Raw genomic sequence first — 20,817 nt, 5'->3', positions numbered from 1 at the left:
TCCTCTCCAGCATCTATAGTCTCCTGATTTGTTCATTTTGGCCACTCTGACTGGCACGAGGTGATATCTCACTGTGGTTTTGATTTGTATTTCCCTGATGAGGAGTGACGTTGGACATCTTTTCATGTGCCTGTTGGCCATCTGGATGTCTTCTTTAGAGAAGTGTCTATGGAAGTATAAGTTTTTTAAAAATTTAAAACTTTTATATTAAGTTTGAGACACAGTGACAATATATGGAAAAATTATAAGGCAAAAATAGTATAGATTCATAACCAACAATCCATGTTGAACATTAAAAAAATAAAAATTAGGGGCACCTGGGTGGCTCAGTCAGTTAAGTGTCCGACTTCGGCTCAGGTCATGATCTCACAGTTCGTGGGTTCGAGCCCTGCATCAAGCTCTGTGCTGACAGCTCAGAGCCTGGAGTCTGCTTCAGATTCTGTGTCTCCCTCTCTCTCTGACCCTCTCCCACTTGTGCTCTGTCTCTCTGTCTCTAAAATAAACATTAAAATTAAAAAAAAATAAAAAATTAAAAGTTACTATAATACGGTAAGTAGAAGCTATACTGTTATTATAAAATTTTTCTTTCATTCTTATCTTTTACATACACTATGCTATAACAAAACAGATATAAAATTTTCTGCTTCCAAGTGGGAACACATTGGTTTACGTTCCAGTATGATATTTGACGATGTAAGTAATAACTGGAGATCAAAGGGAGAAACTATGTTCCAAAATAAAAGCTCAACACAAACCATATATGAAAAAATTTTAAGTTTGTTATATCACAATAATATCTAAGTGATAATTTCACTTCCAAAATGTTCCTGAAGAACTCTCACCATTACCTGGCATAGAGTTTAATCTCTTCCTTATGAATAGTGAGGGATCCCTATGGGGTACCCTATGGTACCCTATGGTATCCCTATGGGGATACTCAGGGCAAGGATAAGAAGGAAGGAAGAGGAGTAATAGATTAATTGCCAGTGGGGCTTGATTTTTCAACCTTAGAATATTTGTGTTTAGTCAGAAAAGGTTTTGCTTGCTTTTGTTTTTGAAAAGTTGTTATTACATGACTCTAGGCTGCTAGAAGGATAATTCAGGGGGAAAATGGAGGAGGTAAAATAAGCCTTCATGGAAAAGATCATTTCTTATTTGGTGACCTTATGAAGAACTAGTTAGGATGGAGCAAGGATTTCTGTCCTGTTCATTCACTGATGTATCCTAATGCCTAGAATGGTGTCTGGAACATAGAACTCAACAAATATTTGTTGAATAAACTTCTGTTTCAATAGAATTGAAATCAGATCATTTTCATTAAGGAGTTAAAGAATGAGGTGACCTGCATAGATCACTCATTTGACAAGGCTATAGAAAGCCAAGAGATCATTCATCAAATACCTATAAAACAGTTCTTTTGAAACTTTAACGTGCATATGTAACACCTGATTCAATAGGTGCTGAGGATGGGACCCGTGATTCTGCACTTCCAACAAGTTACCAGGTGAAGCTAATTCTACTGGTCCTCAGACCCAATTTGAGCAAAGCTACACAAAGATGCTGTTTTCTTAGATAATATTTCCTTACTCCCTTTTATTAGGCTTATTAAATTCTGACTGCCAGGCTCAATGGATGCTCCAATTGGGATCTGACTGCACCATTCCTTTCTTCAAATTCTATGTTGGCTCTAAGGACTTTACTCTGGAATGATTATCCTTCTGTCTCTTCATCTCTTCCCTCCCAGGCTCCTTTCTGACTTCTCTTCCTCCTTCTATCCCTTATATGTTCCTGTTTCCCAGGTTTCTGTCTCAAACCCTCTTCTGTTTGTACCTAATGGAAATCCTTTGTTATCTCTAATTCTAGTTGATAGTTTTAGGGTTTCTAGGTATATAGTGGTGTCTAAAAATAGTGTTTTTAGTTTTTCTTTCCAAATATATTTTTGTTTTTTTATAATTGTTGCTTTATATTTTTGGGTTTTTTGGTTCAAGTATAATAAACATACAGTGTTATATTAGTTCAGGTTACAGTATATGATTCAACTTCTATACATTACTCAGTGTGCATCATGATAAGTGTACTCTTAATCTCCTTCACTTCTTTCACCCATCCCTCTCTTCTTTCCAAATATTATGCCCTAGTTCTTTTAAAAATTTTTTTTAAATAAAAAAATATTTTATTATTTTTTAAGTTATTTTTTTAATGTTTATTTTTGACACAGAGAGAGACAGAGCATGAGCGGGGCAGGGGCAGAGAGAGATGGAGACACAGAATCCAAAGCAGGCTCCAGGCTCTGAGCTGTCAGCACAGAGCCCAACATGGGGCTTGAACTCACAGACCGCGAGATCATGACCTGAGCTGAAGTAGGACTCTCAACCGACTGAGCCACCCAGGCACCCCTATTTTATTATTTTTTAAATGTATTTTTTATTTTGTTTTTTGAGAGAGAGTGTGCAAGCAGGGGAGGGGCAGAGGGAGAAGAAGGAAGAGAATTTCAAGCAGGCTCCATACTCAGTGCAGAGTCTGATGCAGGACTCAATCTCAGGTGAGATCATGGCCTGAGCGGAGATCAAGAGTCAGACACTTAACTGATTAAGCCACCCAGTGCCCCCAAAATGTTAAGATAAATTTCAATATATAATATTGTAATAAAATTCCTATCATAAGAAATAGGGCATGGGGTGCCTGGATGGCTCAGTCAGTTAAGCGTCTGACTCTTGATCTCTGCTCAGGCCATGAACTCATGGTTTGTGAGTTTGAGCCTGCATTGGGCTGTCTGCTGTCAGCAGCTCGCTTTGGATCTTCTGTCCCCGTCTCTCTCTGCCCCTCCTTACTCATGCATTCTCTCTCCAAAATAAATAAACGTTTAAAAAAATGAGGTCTAATCCACAGAAAATTCATCATTTTAAAGTGTACAAGTCAGTGTTTATGTATAAATATATATCCTCATACATGTTAAACACTCAATAAATGATAGAATTTTTAGTAACAAACATTTCTGAAGGCTTAAGTCATCCTACAGTGGCATGGGATTCCTTCTAGATAATAAATCCCCAATAACTAGAAACATTAAGCATCAGTTGGATATCCCCCTTTCAGTGATGTTCTAAATAGTGTTCCTGCTTTGGGGCACCTGGGTGGCTCAGTAGTGGCTGCGTGTCTGACTTTGGCTCAGGTCATGATCTCACGGTTCATGAGTTTGAGCCCGCATGGGCTCTCTGCTGTCAGCACAGAGCCTGGTTTGGAACCTCTCTCTGTCTCCCTCTCACTCTGCCCCTCCCATGCTCACACTTTCTCTGTCAAAAATAAATAAAACATAAAAAAAAAAGAAAAGGTGTTCCTGCTTTGATGGAACATAAATTACTTGTGAGGTCTCTTCTAACACAAAAAACCTACGGGACACTTAGTGGAGTGGAATCACTGCCCGGAGCAATGGCAAGGAAATAGAATGACATGGAATAAAAGGACCCTCTTTTGGCTCAGAAACAGGTGAAAATGATGTTTGATTAAAATTAATGGTGCAACAACCCCTATCAAAATAACACCATCATCCTTCACAGAGCTAGAGCAAACAATCCTAAAACTTGTATGGAACCAGAAAAGACCTCGAATAGCCAAAGCTATTTGCTTTCTTAAAAAGAAGACCAAAGCTGGAAGCAGCACAATTCCAGACTTCAAGATGTGTTATAAAGCTTTAATCATCAAGACAGTATTGTACTGGCACAAGAACAGACACATAGATCAATGAACAGAATAGACAACCCAGAAATGGACCCACAAACATATGGCCAACTAATCTTTGACAAAGCAGAAAAGAATATCCAATAGAAAAAGGAAAGTCTCTTCAGCAAATGGTGCTGGGAAAACTGGACTGTGACCTGCAGAAGAATGAACCTGGACCACTTTCTTATACCATACACAAAAATAAACTCAAAATGGATGAAAGACATAAACCTAAGACAGGAAGCAATCAAAATCTTAGAGAAAATAGGCAACAACTTCTTTGAACTTGGCCACAGCAAATTCTTACTTGACATGTCTCCAGAGGCAAGGGAAACAAAAGCAAAAATGAATTAGTGAGACCTCATCAAGATAAAAAGCTTCTGCACAGCAAAGGAAACAATCAACAAAACTAAAAGGCAACCAACGGAATGGGAGATTTTTGCAAATGATGTATCAAATAAAGGGTTAGTATACAAAACCGATAAAGAACTTATCAAATTCAACACCCAAAAAACAAATAATCCAGTGAAGAAACGGGCAAAATACATGAATAGACACATCTCCAAAGAAGACATCCAGATGGCCAATAGACACATGAAAAAATGCTCAACATGACTCATTATCAGGAAAATACAAATCAAAACCACAACGAGACACCACCTCACACCTGTCAGAGTGGCTAAAATTAACAACTCAGGCAACAACAGATGTTGGTGAGGATGTGGAGTAAGAGGAATCCTTTTGCACTGCTGGTGGGAAAGCCACTCTGGAAAACAATAGGGAGGTTCCTCAAAAAATTAAAAATAGAGGGGCGCCTAGGTGGCTCAGGAGGTTAAGTGTCCAACTCTTGGTTTTGGCTCAGGTCATGACTTCACAGTTTATGGGTTCAAGCCCCACATTGGGCTCTATGCTTGTGGCACAGAGCCTGCTTGGGAGCCTCTTTGTCTCCCTCTCTCTCTGTCCCTCCTCCAATCACCCTGTCTCTCTCAAAATAAATAAACTTAAAATACTAAAAATACTTTTAAAAAATTAAAAATAGAACTACCCTATGACCCAGCAATTGCACTACTAGGTATTTATCCAAAGGATAGAGAAATGCTGATTCAAAGGGGCACATGCATCCCAATGTTTATAGCATCACTATTGACCATAGCCAAAGTATAGAAAGAGCCCAAATATTCATCAGCAGATGAACGGATCACATACATATATATCTGTATATTTTGTGTGTGTGTGTATATATATATATATATATATATATATATATATATATATATATATAATGGAATATTACTTGGCAGTCGAAAAGAATGAAATCTTGCCATTTGCAACAACGTGGATGGAACTAGAGGATATTATGCTAAGCGAAATAAGTCAGAAAAAGACAAATATCATATGATTTCACTCATATGTGGAATTTAAGATATAAAACATGAATATAAGGAAAGGGAAGCAAAAATAGTACAGAGAGGGAGACAACCCATAGGAAACTCTTAAATACAGAGAACCAACTGAGGGTTGCTGGCAGGGTGTTGGGTGCAGGGAAAGGCTAAAGAGGTAAGGGGCATTAAGGAGGACACTTGTTGGAATGAGCACTGGGTGCTATATGTAAGTGATGAATCACTAAATTCTATTCCTGAAATTATTATTACACTATATGTTAACTAACTTGGATTTAAATTTTAAAAAGGGGGGTGGTCTAGGTCAGTTGAGCATCTTATTTCGGCTCAGGTCATGATCTCATGGTTCATGAGTTCAAGCCCTGTGTTGAGTTCTGTGCTGACAGTTCAGAACCTGGATCCTGCTTCAGATTCTGTGTCTCCCCGTTTCCCTGCCCCTCCCCTGCTTGCACTCTGCCTCTCTCTCTCTCTCTCTCTCTAACACACACACACAAAAATAAGTAAACATTAAAAAAATTAGAGAACTATTTCAAAAAATTTTAATGTTGCATAGGAGAAGCAATGTTCATAGAACAGGCAATGAAAAAAATAGTTCTCAGTTACACTACAGCTCCTGGGATCTCTTTACCCTCCTACTCCCAGAGGCCTGTACACATCAGGGAGGGAGAGGGTAAAATTAGGACTCTATCAGGAAGTAAAGGTTGCAGGAACGGTGTGGGCTGCAATGACAAAGTAAAAAAAAAAAAAAAAAAAAAAAGTGAGATCGAGGTGCCTGGTGGCTAAATTGGTTAAGTGTCCAACTATTGATTTTGGCTCAGGTCATGATCTCCCAGTTCATGACATCAAGCCCCATGTGGGACTCTGTGCTGACAGGGTGGAGCCTGCTTGGGATTCTCTCTCTGCCCCTCTCCTGCTCACACATGCACCCATGTGCATGTGTATTTTCTCTCTCTCTCTCTCTCTCTCTCTCTCTGTCTCTCTTGCTCTCAAAATAATCATTTATAATTTTTTAAATTTAATTTTAAAAAGAAAAGGAAAAACATGAGATTCAGGGAGCTATAGAAAGAGTAAAAAGCCAAGGACCATGGGCCCCACCTAACTTTATACATTTCAGTATCCCCAAAGTCTCAGAGACAGACCACTAAGCAGTTATCAACAGTATTTATTAGACATTTATACTCAGAATTCTCCATTCCCAACTATTTCTTTCATTAACTTTTGCCAAAGAAATCGAAGCCATCCACTGTCAGCTTTATTTGTCTTCAAAGTTCATCAGTGCCTGCACTGTAAAGAAAAAGACTGTGAGGCTGAAAAGCTAAAAATATTCAGGACATATAAATGTTTGAAAACCCTGCTTTTCCCACACAAATCTTCACTAACCTTTACTTATAGTAAGCCCTATGAGTCTGTACTCTTTGCCATAGATGAATTAATCCAGATTAAAGAAGCTACTTTGCTCCTTCTTCTCCTTTTCCCAGAGAACAAGAGAACAAGTGGGAAGGCAGGCCTGAGGACAACTTGAAAGAGCAGGATTGACCTTAGGCAACATTTTGAACTAGGCAAAGCCTGTCTTTGACATCCTGCTCTAAATTCCATGTTCCAATGTAATAAATTCCTCTTATTGCCCTTGTGTACCCACCACAAACCCATTCCTCTTCCCTCATTGTTATTTTCACATTGAGTTGATTTCAACTCAATGGTATGAGGAAGACACCACTAATCCATATCAAATGGTAAAAAATGGCCCCTAACTCTTCCAGTTTTTGTATTTTTAGAAGGAGAATTTATTAACTCAAAATTCATCTCTATGTGGTAAAATTGCAAGGGAGAAATTTAGGGAAAATAATTTTGAGCAAGGAATTTTCTGCTTAAATTAATTCTGCTGTTTAAATAACATACATACTTCTCTCTGCCTAGGCTGACACTAGAACAAGCTGAAAGGAAAAGCCTGTAATTCATAAACCTCTTTTGGGGGTTGGGGAGAGTGGGGTACTTGTGAGCTTTCTGCTCTCTAATCCCCACAGCTATCCAACTTGAGCCTGAGGCCCTACTGCTTAGGTCTGAAACATGCCCTTCAAAGAGAAGAGATGCTTGCAAAAAGGAGTGGACTGCACAAATCGAGCAAGAGCCCACCTTATCCTAATACCCAACAACTGCATTTAGACACGTTCCTCTTGGGAAACAAGCTGTCAGACCTTATAGGATTTAGATTTTCCCTACTGGAGAAGCAGAGCTCTCAGGTTCTCTCTGGATTCTAAGAAATAAGGACATAAGGATGTGACACACCAAACCAAGGATTTGCCTTTTTAAGTCTGAGGTGGAAATTCAGAGGCTGAAATGCCAAAATAGTGCACACCCTCCTCCTTCTCCCCAGTTATATATACTACTCCAATGTACTTAACCCCTGGTCCCCATGACTGCCCTAAATCCATACCTGCAAACTCCTGCAACCGTTTACGCTCCTCTAGGTTGTACTGAAGCTTTTCTAGCAACTCAAAATATCGGAAGAGTGAGTCTCTAGGCCAAACAACACGATCATCCTGATCCATTTCCATTAACCCAGGCAGATTCTGGTGCACATGAGTCTCCCAGTCCAACTGACCTGGAGGGAGGAATGGTTCTTAAAAACAAATATAGGTCTGTGGAAGTTGGGTAAGAGCTAAAAGATCCTATGGTGTGGGGGGAAAGCAGGGATGAAAGAGTAAACAGGAAGCAAAGAGGGAAAAGAGTACATCCCTAAGAGACCACTTTTTACAATAAGCAAAGACAGCCACAGTCACACTTATCCAAAGTGAAGCAGAAGTACAGGGGAAATGAAAGAAAGCACAAAGAAAGCAATTAAGACCACAAAGTCAGACTAGTGGAGAAAACTGGGAAGTAGATATAGTGGGAGAGGTCCTATTAAGAATGGCATGTCTCTGGAGAAGTCTGAATTCAAATGGAAGAAACCCTCTGCTTACCAATGGAGTCTAAATATCTGGAGTCAGAAGAAGAGGAGGAATCGAGGGAAGATGAAGACGAGGAGGAAGAATAAGAGGAGGAGGAGGAGGAAGAGGAGGAAGAAGAGGCGGACTTTTTCATTTTTGACAAGGACTCTTTTGTTTTCGATATAGATGCCCTTGAACCCTCTTCATCAGCACTGTGTTTAGACTCTTCTTCAAAAGCTGTTGATAACTCCAAAGATCCCCTTTGTTGACTGGCATCTCTATAAGTGAAAGGAGAAATTTTATTGCTTTAAATACCTTTATGAGATACAGCAAGTTGAATCATTATTCTGGCCTTGGCTCTTGCCATCCCCTAAAGGTGGGATTTAAGGCAATGAAGGCCAAATTGCTCCCAAAATTTGAGCTTGTAAGCACTTCCAACTTCAATTATTCCATGTGGTATATCCCTATTACTGCCCCTCACCACATAGCTTCTGTGCTCCATTTTACTCAGGTTTCTACATTTCACGTCCCACCTTATTTTGCCACATTTTAGCTCCTCACTCTATAGTTCTATGTCTGTTACACCACAACTATAGCTTTGCCCCCTCAATTCTATCTCTTGAGAGGTCCTGAGGTTCAGCTCTTGGCCTTTTTATCTTCCTCATCTACAGTCACTCCTTTAGTGCTCTCTTCTCCTGAGTTTAAATGTCTTCTAAATGTGAATTTAAACCTCTAGTCCAGACTTCACTCCTTGGTCCAGACTTGTATGTACAACTTTTACTCACATATCATCACTTGCAAGTCTAACAGACATCTCAAGTTCAACCCAAACTGAACTCTTTGCCCATCAAACCTCTTCCACTCACAGCCTTCCTCATCTCAGCTAATCCATCCTTCTGGCTGCTCTGGCCAAAACTTTGGAGTCTTTCTTAACACTTCTCTTATACCCCATCCAATCCATCAAGAAATCCTGTTGATTCTACCTTAAAAATGTATCTTTTCTCATTGGTAGCACTCTGGTCTGAGCCATCATCACCTCTTGCCTGGATAGCTTCACAGCCTTCTAACTTGTCACTGCTCCTTCCCTTGTTCTCCTATAGCACATCATCAACACAGCAACCAGAATGATCCTTCTTAAATGTCATTTCATGTCATGGCTCTGCTCCCCATTTCACTTAGAGTCAAAGCCTAAGTCCCTGCAATGGCCCTCACAGCCCTACAGGATCAGGTCTCCGTGATCTCTCTGACCTCATAATCTATCAATATCCCCCTGGTCACAGTGGTTTCTTTGCTGTTTCTCAAACACACTGAGAATGCTTCTGGCTTAGGGCCTTTGTACTAGCTGTTCTTTCTGCCTATAACATTCTTTTCATAGATATCCACACAGTAATCCCCTCGTCTCCAAGTCTTTGTTCAGTCATTACTTTTTCAATGAGGCCATCATGACTACCTTGTTTAAAATTATAACCCATATGCAACCTCCACTCTATATTCCAATCTCCCTTAACCTATTCTAATTTTATTTTTATTTTTTCACAATGCTTATATTTTAATATAGTAGTCTACTTATTTTATATATTCATTATTATCTCTTTCCCCCTGCTCATATGTAAGCTCCATGAGAACAGGCATTATTGTCTATTTTGTTCACTGATATATCCCAAACACCTAATAAATATTCAATAATTATTTCTTGGGGCACCTGGCTGGCTCAGTCAGTAGAGCCCATGACTCTTGATAGCGGGGTTGTGAGTTCAAGACACATGTTGGATTCAGAGATTACTTAATAAAAAAAAATGTTTACATCAATAATTATGTCTTGAATGGATGAATGAGTTTCTTATTTCTCCTTCTGCTCTCTTGTCCACTGCTGAACACTCACAGTCTAGAATAAGATCTGTTTCACAGAAGGTACTTGTGTAAGTTTCCTATGGCTGCTGCAACAAATTACTACAAACTTGGTAGCTTAAAATAACAGACATGTATTCTCTCACAATTCTGGAAGCCAGAAGTCTGAAATTAAGGTGTCTGCAGGGCCATACTCCCTCTGGAAGCTCTAGGGGAGAAGGCTCATTGCTTGCTCTAGCTTCTGGCAGTTGCCTGGCATTCACTGGCTTCCTTTGGCTTGTGTTGCATCACTCTGATTTCCATCTCCATCTTCACATCTCCTTCTCCTCTTCTCTTCTGTCTCTTATAAGGGCCCCTGTCACTGCATTTAGGGCCTACCTGGATAATCCAGGATGATCACATCTCAAGATCCTTAACTGCATCTGCAAAGACCCTTTTTCCAAATAAAGTCATGTTCATAGGTTCCAGGGGGTTAGGCCATGGGAATTTCTTTTTGGGGACTACCATTCAACTCACTACAATAAGTAGTTATTGAATAAATGGATTATCTCTCAAAGTCAATCTTTATCTTTGATTTTCTACCCTCTCCCTGCTTGTGTGTCCATCTCAGTTCACACAAACTCTCCTGACCTGGCATCCATTTTGCTAAGGCTTGACCTCAGTGCCTCAGGGGACAGGTTTTGTCTCCTGCAGAGCAAAAAACACAGAACAGTGAAGAGAATTATACTGGTGCAGGAGCATAGTATGGAAAAAAGAAAAGAATTCAGATCATAAAGTGAAGAAAACTGAGGGAGGAGAACAGATTGTAGTAAAAAGGTAAAAATGAATGGGGAAGTCCCAATGGTGAATAAAGAATCAGGCAATGTTCTAGAGGCGGGGAATTCTAACCCTGGGGTAAATCTTCTGTCACAAAGGGAAAAATGGGGTCAAAGCCAAGGAGTAGAAACAGGGAATGAGGTCAGGATACTCTTCAGAACTAAACTTGGGTTTGAAAATGGGAAAGCAGACCTCTGGATAATCTGCCGCTTGAATATGTCAGCTTTATGTTGAACCTCCAAATGTGTCATCTCCTCGTTCAGCTCATTCCTGATATTCTGGAAGTTAGTAACTGCCCGAAAGGGCCATTAGGAGTTGGGAGACAGTGGTGAATAGACCTGAGGAGAGGGCTTGGGTGGGGAGAAACCAAGTGAAATATCCATTCCAGGCCCCAAGCCTTCTTGCTACCTCAGGTTCTCTCTATACATAATTTACCAATTCTAGTTTTCACCCTAATTTATTCCCAACTACCCCTCTCAACCAAGTTTCACCTCTTTTGTGCTTACCCATCATGGCTACTATGATATTTCGAAAGATAATGGAACCAAGTAACAACCAAAGGATGACATAGATGCTGCTGAAGGTACGGCTGACTTCAGGCACCTTCCAGGTATCCTGAAGCAATGCATACCAATGGTCCATGGTGAAGAGGATGAATACTGTCACCAGGGAATTCAGAAGGTCCCTAAAGAAAAAGGAGTTGTGGGTACAGACAGAACAGAGATCTAAATCTCTCAGATATGGTATCTTTCCTACTCTTAAAGCAACATAAGAACATTTCTTTGTAGTTTGCTCTGACTTCAGCTTCTTTTCTATCAATTTTTTAGCTAATCATTCTTCAGTCAGGGTTGTTTTATTAGGTTTTCCTTTATCATGAATAATCCAAGAATATCTCTCACTATTCCATTAGTGCCTACAACATAGTAGGTGCTCAATAAATAGGTACTGGCTGAATTTTAAAAAATTGAATAAATCACCAACTACATATCTCTTTTGTAACATAGTTTTTCACGGTTCTATGGCCTTCACCTAAAAGATCACTTCAAAATTTGGCAAACATCATTCTTATTTAGTTCTCTGGTATGAAGTGATTCTTAGGTAAACGGACAGATATGTGACATAAACACGTGATCCCAAATAATTAATAATAATGAATATGTCATAAAAGGTCTCAGGAAGGTATATAAATTTTCCTTCTTTCCTTCCTAGTTCTCCATAATACAACTTATTGAAAATATCAGGGCCTAAATAGGATGAATATTTAGGACTTCCCTAACTTAATATTCTTACAAAGCTACCTATTAGCCTGAGACCTAAGAGGTGCTGGCAAGATTGGATTCTGGTTCATACGTAACTATCTCATCTAAATCCAGTTGATTTTCTACTAGCAGTCGGTGTTCTCTAGACAAAGATCTTGTCAGGATTTTACTTTTGAATGTGTATAGGTGTGTGCATGTGTAATGCCCATACTGAGACTTTGGGGTAAAACCAGTGACGTGTTTGAGAGTCATAGTAACAGGTGTTGATCACTTATTGTGTTAAAATCCATTCTAAGTGCAAAGATGCATTACTTTTATCCCTCAGTCTTATGCTATAAGGTAGTGCTACAATTATTCTCATTTTTCAGAAGAGGTAACTGAGGCCTAGAAACCAGAGCTTAATCACTAAAATATACTGCTATTTAAAGATGGCTGATGAGGGTATGTTTAAATTTCAAAACCCAGAGCAAACCTGGAACTAGTCACCCTATCCTCAAAATCAGAGCTAATACCACTCTCTATTCTTTTGCTGTCTCTTTCCTTCTCCTTACTATGATCTATTCCAGTTTCTTAAAATAGACTATATTTTTTGTATTACTTACTTTGGACTAGGTTCCCAGTTTCTTGCCCAAATTATCTCCCCCCACCCGGGATTCCCCCAGTCCTGCCTACGAGAAGAACATGTGGTACTCCAGGTCCTGGCGAGTTGAACGGGTGTAGTCCTCAAAGAAGTAGACACCAGTCACAGCAAAAATGTAGAAGAAGATGAGCAGCAACATCAAGAGGAAGGTCATACTCTAGAGGCCATGACCTCAAGTCAGCACTGAGCCAGACTAGGCTGATTCTACCTACAGCAGAGTCAAGCCCACCCTGGCAAACTCCCACCAAAACCCTCACTTCCACTCCCAAGCCCAGTTATCTCTAGCCCACAGCAGCTTTCCCCAGCCCTTTCTCATCCAATGATATTTCATAGGGTCTTTCATTGCCTTCTCTGACACACCCAGACTTGTTTTATGTTAAACTCCCATGTTTACCCACCCTGCCCACTTGGTTTAGCTGCAACACTCAAATCACCTTGAGGGCCCTCACCAGGGCCAAAATAATGACTCGAATTTGACGGAATCGTGCAAAGAGTTTGAGAGATCTTAGCACCCGGCATATCCTTAGCAACTGGAGCCACACAGACTGGCCTGTTACCCCTACCAGCACCACAACCTCAGGAAGCAGGGACTGTAGGAAACACATAGATTATGAGTACAATATACCCCAAAGCACCCATGCACAGTTACCCCTTCTTTATCTCATCTTCTTCATAGTTCCTTGGGCATTATCCCTTGAATAGCATTTTCTGGGGACTGTTTCCTATTCAGACTTCTTGTACTAAATTACTTAAACTCTGCACTTCAATTTGCTCAAACATAAAAAGGGGATTAATATAATGTTTATCTCATTGGGTTGCTGTGGAGCTCAACTGAGAAAATACATGTAAAACACAACAGTGCCTGGCACTTGATAAGTGCTTAGTAACAGGCAGATGTTATTGTTGGGGTTAATGTTGCGGTTTGATTCTGTCTTGCTTCTAATACCAACAACTCCTGCAATGACTGACTTTAGTTTTAGAAAAAAAATCAAAATAATGAAATTCGTCTTGTGATCTAATTAACTTTTCTTGTCATTTTGATTGACCTAGGCTTATTCCTCAACCCACCACACTATTCCTCAGGATACCTATCCTTACCAATATGGTGACAACAAAGTCAAACACATTCCAAGCATTCTTCCAGAAGAGGAAAAAGCTGGATATCCACATAAGAAGGATCTCCAAGATGAAAATAAGCAAGATGAACCAAGCTGCCACCTCCAGACTCAGCTTCAGTGACCACAGTTTGGTATTTGAGGATTCAAGCAATTCTGTGAGAGTAGAGTGAAAGACAAACAAAGGTTAAGGAACTGGGAGGCTGAATAATATAGAATGATCAGATCAGGAACTATTATAAACTATAGTTGTGCCCACTGCTGTTTTATTTTTCATTTTTCTTTTTTTTTTCTTTTTTTTTTTTAGAGAGAGTGTGCAGGTGAGGGAGAAGGGCAGGGTAAGAGAGAGAATCGTAAGCAAGCTCCACACCTCCACACTCAGTGCAGAGGCTGACACAGGGCTCAGTCCCATGACTCTGGGATCATGACGTGAGCCAAAATCAAAAGTTGGACACTCAACCAACTGAGCCACTTTGTTTCTCTTCTTAACACCAATATTTTTTCAACCTGTGAAATATAGGGGAGGTCAGAACTGACCGTGAAAAATAGCTACAACTCATCTCCTGCTGGTATTGATATGTCTAACAGCTGCAAGTCACTACCTTCCCACTCTGGGGTCACAGAAACACCAAGGGATTACTTTTTTCACTACCACCAACACTGTCTGCTATACTGGTACCCCGGTCCCAAACTTCACAAAGAAGCAATGGGTCTTGAGAATAGAATGAAAATGTAGGGCCATGATATGTAAAGTGCTTGGTAAGGGAAGTAGAAACAAGACGCCAGATCCATAGTGAGTTATAATAAAAAAAATGTTTGAGGGGCACCTGGGTGGCTCAGTTGGTAAAGTGTCTGACTCTTGGTTTCTGCTCAGGTCATGATCTTGAAGTTCGTGAGATCAAGTCCCACATTGGGCTCTGTGCTGGCAGCTCAGAGGCTGCTTGGGATTCTCTCTCTCTCTGCCTTTCCCCCACTCACTCACTCACTCTCTCAAAATAGATAAACATTAAAAAATACTTTACAATAAGAAAATTTTTGGTTCTATATTTGGTAGCTTTTAAAACTTTCCCATTCTTCTCTAAAGCTGATTTTGTTCAGCAAAGCAAATTAAATCCTATACTTTCTCTTTAGAATCCTGTTTGCTAATTGCTATACTTCAACATCACCTTTATCTTTCAGCCCTCTATTTTTTTTATGTATTTAATAGATGTATACCATGCTGTAGGAAAAAAAAAACACAATGAAATAAAAATGGGCTTAAAAGCTAAATAATAATTTGGGAGGCGCATGGGTGGCTCAGTTGGTTAAGTGTCTGACTCTGATTTTGGTCTAGGTCATGATCTCATGGTTCATGAGTTCGAGCCCTACATTGGGCTCTGCAATGACAGTGGGGAGCCTGCTTGGGAGTCTCTCTCTCACTTTCTCTCTCTGACCCTCCCCCACTTGCATGCACATGCTCTCTCCCTCTCAAAATAATAAACTTAAAAAAAAAGCTAAATAATAATTTGATACATTTCCCTTTGAAATGGAACAATCTAAGAGCCTCCAAATGCACTATGACTGATAGCATGGCTGTTAATGGAGATTAGAAGAACATACTTAGTCACTCTGAACAACATAAACTGCTGTGTAGATTTTGACACTTAAACAACTTGAAATTGCTACTGTTTTTTTGTCTGGTTATATCTATAATATTAAATTTAAAAACATATAATACATAAAATATATTTCATTCCCATGCCAAAATAACTGATATGGCTTAGTCAGTTAAGCATCCAACTTCAACTTTGGCTTAGGTCATGATCTCATGGTTTGGGAATTTTAGCCCCCCATCAGGCTCTCTGCTATCAGCACAGAGTCTGCTTCAGACACCCTGTCCCCCTCTCTCCACCTCACCCCTGCTCACTCTTGCTTTCAAAAATAAATACAAACATTAAAAATTTTTAAAAACAACTAAATGAATTCATTTGTGGACAAATCATGTGTTTTATTAAAAATTTTTTTTAAATGTTTACTTATTTTGAGAGGGAGAGAGAGAGAGAGAGAGCACAAGTTGGGGAGGAGCAGAGAAAGAGGAAGAGAGAGAAAATTCCAAGCAGGCTCCACACTGTCAGCAAAGAGCCCAATGAGGGGCTCGAGCTCATGAACACATGAGATCATGACCTGACCTGAAACCACGAGTCAGATGCTTAACCAACTGAGACACCCAGGGGCCCCTTATATATTTTCTTTAAAAAATGATGGGGGCAGGAAAGAAAAAAGATTTGGCTCATTATATCCACAATGAAGCAAGGAACACTAATGCTATATAAAGTTTTTGATCAGATGAATGCAGTTTATAGAAACTGATGAAGATCATGTTGAGATAAACTTGCAGAATTATTCTTATATATAGTACAAGATATCTCTAGAACTTCAAACTCAATGTAAGACATTATAATGACATTATACACAAATTTTTTTTGTTAGAAATAGACTATTCACACTTGCAATGTGTTATTTTCAGAAAACGGATTGCAAATGAGTCAAATCTTCTTACTTTTCTCCCTCTCATCATTTGGAAACAAAATGTGAAAATTAAAAAAATAAGCCAAATTGATGTTTAAAATGAAAAGTAGAATTACCAATATCACTGTGAAAGTAGATTTTTTTCTAATTTTTACACCCTAATTTGTAATTAAATTTACACCTACACCTTAACATGTACTTAACATATAATACATAATTATTATTATGCAATTAATATAATGAAATACGTCAAGTATATCTCAATTTTTAAAAAGGAACAAAAAATTACATTTAAAAACATAATATGTAAAATAAACATATTTGATTCAGGACCAAACAATATATAATGACCTTTAAAAATTCATTTATGAAGAAATCATACATTTACTTTAAAAACAGCACGAATCACTTATAAAATGGCAAAAGTGAAAATAAGCTAACATAATTTTTTAAATTATATAATATACATTAAAATACAATATTGAATAATATGCTAGTCTAAAGCATTATTTTTACTTCAACTTCCTTTTTTTTTTAAGTTTTTACTTTTGAGAGCTTATACACATGAGATGGAGAGTGGCAGACACAGAATCCAAAACAGGCTCCAGGCCCCAAGCAGTCAGCACAGAGCCAAACACGGGGCTCAAACTCATGAACCACGAGACAATGACCTGAGCTGAAGTCAGATGCTTAACCAACCGACCGAGCCACCCAGGTGCCCCAATTTGCATGTGATAAAAAGAAGCAAGTTGAGGGCGCCTGGGTGGCTCAGTCAGTTAGGCGCCTGACTTCAGCTCAGGTCATCATCTCACGGTTTGTGAGTTTGCTCATGGTTCTTGAGTTTGAGCCCTGGGTCAGGCTCTGTGCTGACAGCTTGGAGCCTGGAGCCTGTTTCAGATTCTGTGTCTCCCTCTCTCTCTGCCCCTCCCTCGTTCATGATTTCAAAAATAAGAAATAAATATTAAAAAAAGTTTTTACATCACATACAAATAATGGAATGATTAAAAGTCCTAGCTGGGAGACAAAATCACAAGACAAAAAAGATTGGGGAGCTTTCATCTAGAGAACTGCTTGTTAATTATGATTTTTTCCCCCATCTGTAACAACATTCTCTGTGATCTGGAAAAAAATTTTTTAAAGCCTAAACAATCTTAACGTTTATCATATGAATTAGCCTGTTCAAAGAAATCTGTTAGTCACAAATTCTTTCCCTTTGCAAAATCCCTCCTGCCTTTCTATCATGAGAATGTACTTAATACAATTTTCCTGAACTTGTCAGGTAATTCCCACTCAGGCAACCTACCTATCCTATGGCACAGTGATCATGTTTCATATCCAGCTGTTTTACCAACTAGAAAGGTATTCTATTTTGATTTGTCCATTAGATCTAGGAAATCCTGTACATTTATTGCTGTTTACTTTATTCCAAGGCTTAAGACTACATCCCTAACCCCTCAAGGCAAATACATGCCAGTTATCATAAAAGAAATTGGAAATGTGGGTGACTTAGTTCAAAATTCTTACCACAATGGGGAGAAAATAAAATACTTCAAAGTATATAGTATACTGTAGTGGATCAATGACATCAAGTATTGTATATTTAAATATCTTTGACCTGATTGCATTAAAATACTTAAAAATTTTTTTTAAATATCTATTTTTTTTTTTTTTTGAGAGAGCAAGAGACACAAAGCATGAGCAGCAGAGGAGCACAGAGAGGAGGAGACAGAATCAGAAGCAGGCTCCAGGCTCTGAGCTGTCAGCATAGAACCTGATGTAGGGCTCAAATTCACTAACCTCAAGATCATGACCTGAGCTGAAGTCGGATGCTCAACCGACTGAGCCACCCAGGTGCCCCTACATTAAAGGATTTTTATTTTTTATTTATTTAAAAAAAAATTTTTTTTTAACGTTTATTTATTTTTGAGACAGAGAGAGACAGAGCATGAACGGGGGAGGGTCAGAGAGAGGGAGACACAGAATCCGAAACAGGCTCCAGGCTCCGAGCTGTCAGCACAGAGCCTGATGCGGGGCTTGAACTTACTGACCGTGAGATCATAACCTGAGCCGAAGTTCGCCGCTCAACCGACTGAGCCACCCAGGCGCCCCCATTAAAGGATTTTTAAATGGGAAAGTTCCTCAAAACAGTGAGGATGAAACAAGGAAGTAAGTACTGTCCTTTTCATTTCTGAGCAATCTGTTTGAGGTGATAATCAAATGAGCTCACTGATTTTCCAGATGTTCTTTTACTTCTAATACATTTCATATAATTTAGGACTGATTTTAGAGTCATTTACTCTTAAGTCATGTTTCGGCCCATCCAATATTTTAGTTGTGTCTAACTTTACACACTTTGTGAGCTTTCTTATTTGTACTTAATATTTGACATACTTGTAAAAAATGTAAATGTGATATCAGTTACTGACAGGCACCAACCAATACCTCTAATACAAAAGGCTAATTCAAACAAATATTAAACTAAACTGACACAAGAAATATAACTGGTCTTCCCATCTTCGGTTTCGTGTAACTCTATTATATTCTTCAGTGTCTAGCTTGCTTTGTATCTACCATACTCTTTGAAAGCCCTCCAAATGTTTCCAGGTCTTAACAGTTGCACAAATCATACTCCAGGAGACTCAATATAGGTGTCCTTATCACAATTCAAGTAACATTGAGAAATGAAAAATGATCAATTTATAGGAAAAATGACTCATAGCCACTTCCTCTTTCATTTAATGTCAGTTCTCACCTATTTCAACCATCAGTACGATTGTATTCAAAAAGATGAGAAAGATGATGAAGTTTGTGAAGAGAGGGCCTGTTTTCTCTTAAGGAAACATCCAGAGTGGAATTCTTTTTTATACAGGTGAAATAATAAGGGTAAGAATAGAACCAGTGAGGATGAGAAGAAAATGGAGTTTGGAAAAGGGAAAGTCAGTCATCGGGCAGATGATGAGGCAAGAGAGACAGTAAAGGCATGGGATAAAAGTGAGGGGCATGAAAGGATACACTCAAGGACCCATCCAGCCCACAAGGAAAGAGGTGGCCTCTGACTGTAGCGCACATGAAGCCTGCTCATCAGTCTCCGGGCACGTGTAATACGTTCTACATGTCGAGGCTTTATGGAGAAGCGCACAAGCTGGTGTTGATCTCCCAACATAAGCTTCTTCTGACCGGAAGGATCTATACCAAAAAATAAAGGGCACAGTGGATAAACATAAAGAGAAGTCTCTGGGTGATACGGAGAGCAGGTAGGACTGGGGCAGGAATACTGGTTACATAATGGGTCCTGTAATGCAGGGGATTGCCTTGCTGTTCTTACAGCAACTGACATTAGTTTGGAGTAAGAGCTAATACATTGCTTATGACCAACACTGTCAATGCCCAAGAGAAAAGGCACAGATTCAACCCTCAAAGTTTTCAGGGTCTTTGGTAGAAACTTCCAAATCAGCCAGAGCTAATAGTTATCCTAGGCCTAAAAGTGAGCAACATGGGTCCTATCTCCTGGGTTCAAAGAGCTTTACTTATAAAGCCCTTAATTTATCAAGTTTGGTATCATTTACAAACTAGCAACCAAACCAATCGTCCCTGCATTTTTCATCCTTAAAATTGTCTTTCTGCTTCCTACTCTTTTAAGGGTGTGAAGGGGAGTTTTAAATTTATGCTAGTTAAGAAACAGAATGCTGACCAAGTATCTCTCGGATAGTGTGTCGTGGCACAGCTTGGCTCAAGCCTTGCAGATGCTCGATGAGAGAGAAAGTATCAATGAGACGTGAACGTATGGCATCAGCTCGGGGCAGTTGCATGTGTCCTGCTGGGTGACTGGTGGCCATGTCTGTTAAAATAAAGGAAAAACCAAGAGTCATTTCATTATTGGAGTTGCAGCAAAGATTAGAAGTTTCCTTCCCCTTCTCCCACCTTCTTTGCCCTTAAGAAGTCAAACACGTTGTACCAAGACTCAAGGTTTTTTTTTAAACAAGAGGAGCTGAGAGTCCTAATAGAGACATTGCACGGTAGACCAAGTGGCCAGGCACCTTTACTTGTGTCACATCGTTTCTCATTAAGAGTAGCAGCCACAGGCAAGGAGTCCCAGGGTTGGACAGAGGAAATCGGAGCACCACCCGGACCTGAGGTAATCAGGCAATGCAATGTGGTGAGGCAGTGAGGGACTTAGGGCTGCCTCCGAAAGACAAACCAAGAGGAATTGGACAAGTTGCAGCAGCCTGACATTACGAAAATGTGTTCCGTCCCAAGTGTGTTCCTCGGATGCCAGCTCCATCTGTCAATACCCGCTTCTGGGCCTCACCTCAGCCCAGGCTCTTTTCCGCCCACTCAGCTCTGACTTCACGTCTCCGCCTCCCGCGCCCTCTGAACTCGGCTCTCCCCACGCAAGACGAGCTCAGGGTCGGTTCCCAGCCCTGCAGCGCCCCATTTCCAGCTCGGCCCTGCCCCGCCCCACTCTACCCAACTTGCTCCCTAAGGTCTGGCTCGCCGCGGGCCCAACCCCAGGCCCAGGCCCAGCCCCCGGACCCCGGCCCCCAGCCCAGGCCCCCGGCCAGCCCGGTCAGCCCGGGAACCCGC

The 20,817-nt window shown here is 39.9% G+C and overlaps 1 protein-coding gene across 3 annotated transcripts; it reads right to left on the bottom strand.

Annotated features, from left to right (window-relative positions):
- Positions 1-6,266: 6,266 nt before the first annotated feature.
- CATSPER2 (cation channel sperm associated 2) lies at positions 6,267-20,803 on the bottom strand. 3 transcript variants are annotated; one of them, XM_042988994.1, is made up of 13 exons: positions 20,543-20,801; positions 19,925-20,071; positions 19,246-19,419; positions 18,986-19,054; positions 13,709-13,881; positions 13,045-13,200; positions 12,643-12,767; positions 11,218-11,396; positions 10,904-11,003; positions 10,526-10,582; positions 8,081-8,325; positions 7,555-7,722; positions 6,267-6,404 (listed from the first exon to the last, which is right to left on the bottom strand). In XM_042988994.1, exons 2-13 carry the CDS (start codon positions 20,067-20,069, stop codon positions 6,373-6,375), a joined length of 1,623 nt encoding a protein of 540 aa, XP_042844928.1. In that variant the 5' UTR covers positions 20,070-20,071; positions 20,543-20,801; the 3' UTR covers positions 6,267-6,372. The 3 variants fall into 3 exon arrangements, with proteins under 3 accessions (XP_042844928.1, XP_042844927.1, XP_042844929.1); XM_042988993.1 differs by lacking the exon at positions 6,267-6,404 and adding an exon at positions 6,438-6,637 and having other exon boundaries at positions 20,543-20,803; XM_042988995.1 differs by lacking the exons at positions 6,267-6,404; positions 10,526-10,582; positions 10,904-11,003; positions 11,218-11,396 and adding an exon at positions 6,438-6,637 and having other exon boundaries at positions 20,543-20,803.
- Positions 20,804-20,817: the final 14 nt, after the last annotated feature.

This window comes from Panthera tigris, chromosome B3, assembly GCF_018350195.1.
Source record: "Panthera tigris isolate Pti1 chromosome B3, P.tigris_Pti1_mat1.1, whole genome shotgun sequence".
In the NCBI taxonomy this organism is placed as follows: domain Eukaryota; kingdom Metazoa; phylum Chordata; class Mammalia; order Carnivora; family Felidae; genus Panthera; species Panthera tigris.
This window is presented reverse-complemented; position numbering and strand designations above follow the sequence as displayed.

Bases quoted from the DNA above. Each gene is read 5' to 3' on its own strand.
- CATSPER2 (XM_042988993.1), bottom strand. From the start codon at position 20,069: ATGGCCACCAGTCACCCAGCAGGACACATGCAACTGCCCCGAGCTGAT. The intron at 19,420-19,924 runs GTCAGCATTCTG...TTTTTGGTATAG, and splicing joins CACTATCCGAGAGATACTTG to ATCCTTCCGGTCAGAAGAAG. The intron at 13,882-18,985 runs GTGAGAACTGAC...CTACTCTCACAG, and splicing joins CGTACTGATGGTTGAAATAG to AATTGCTTGAATCCTCAAAT.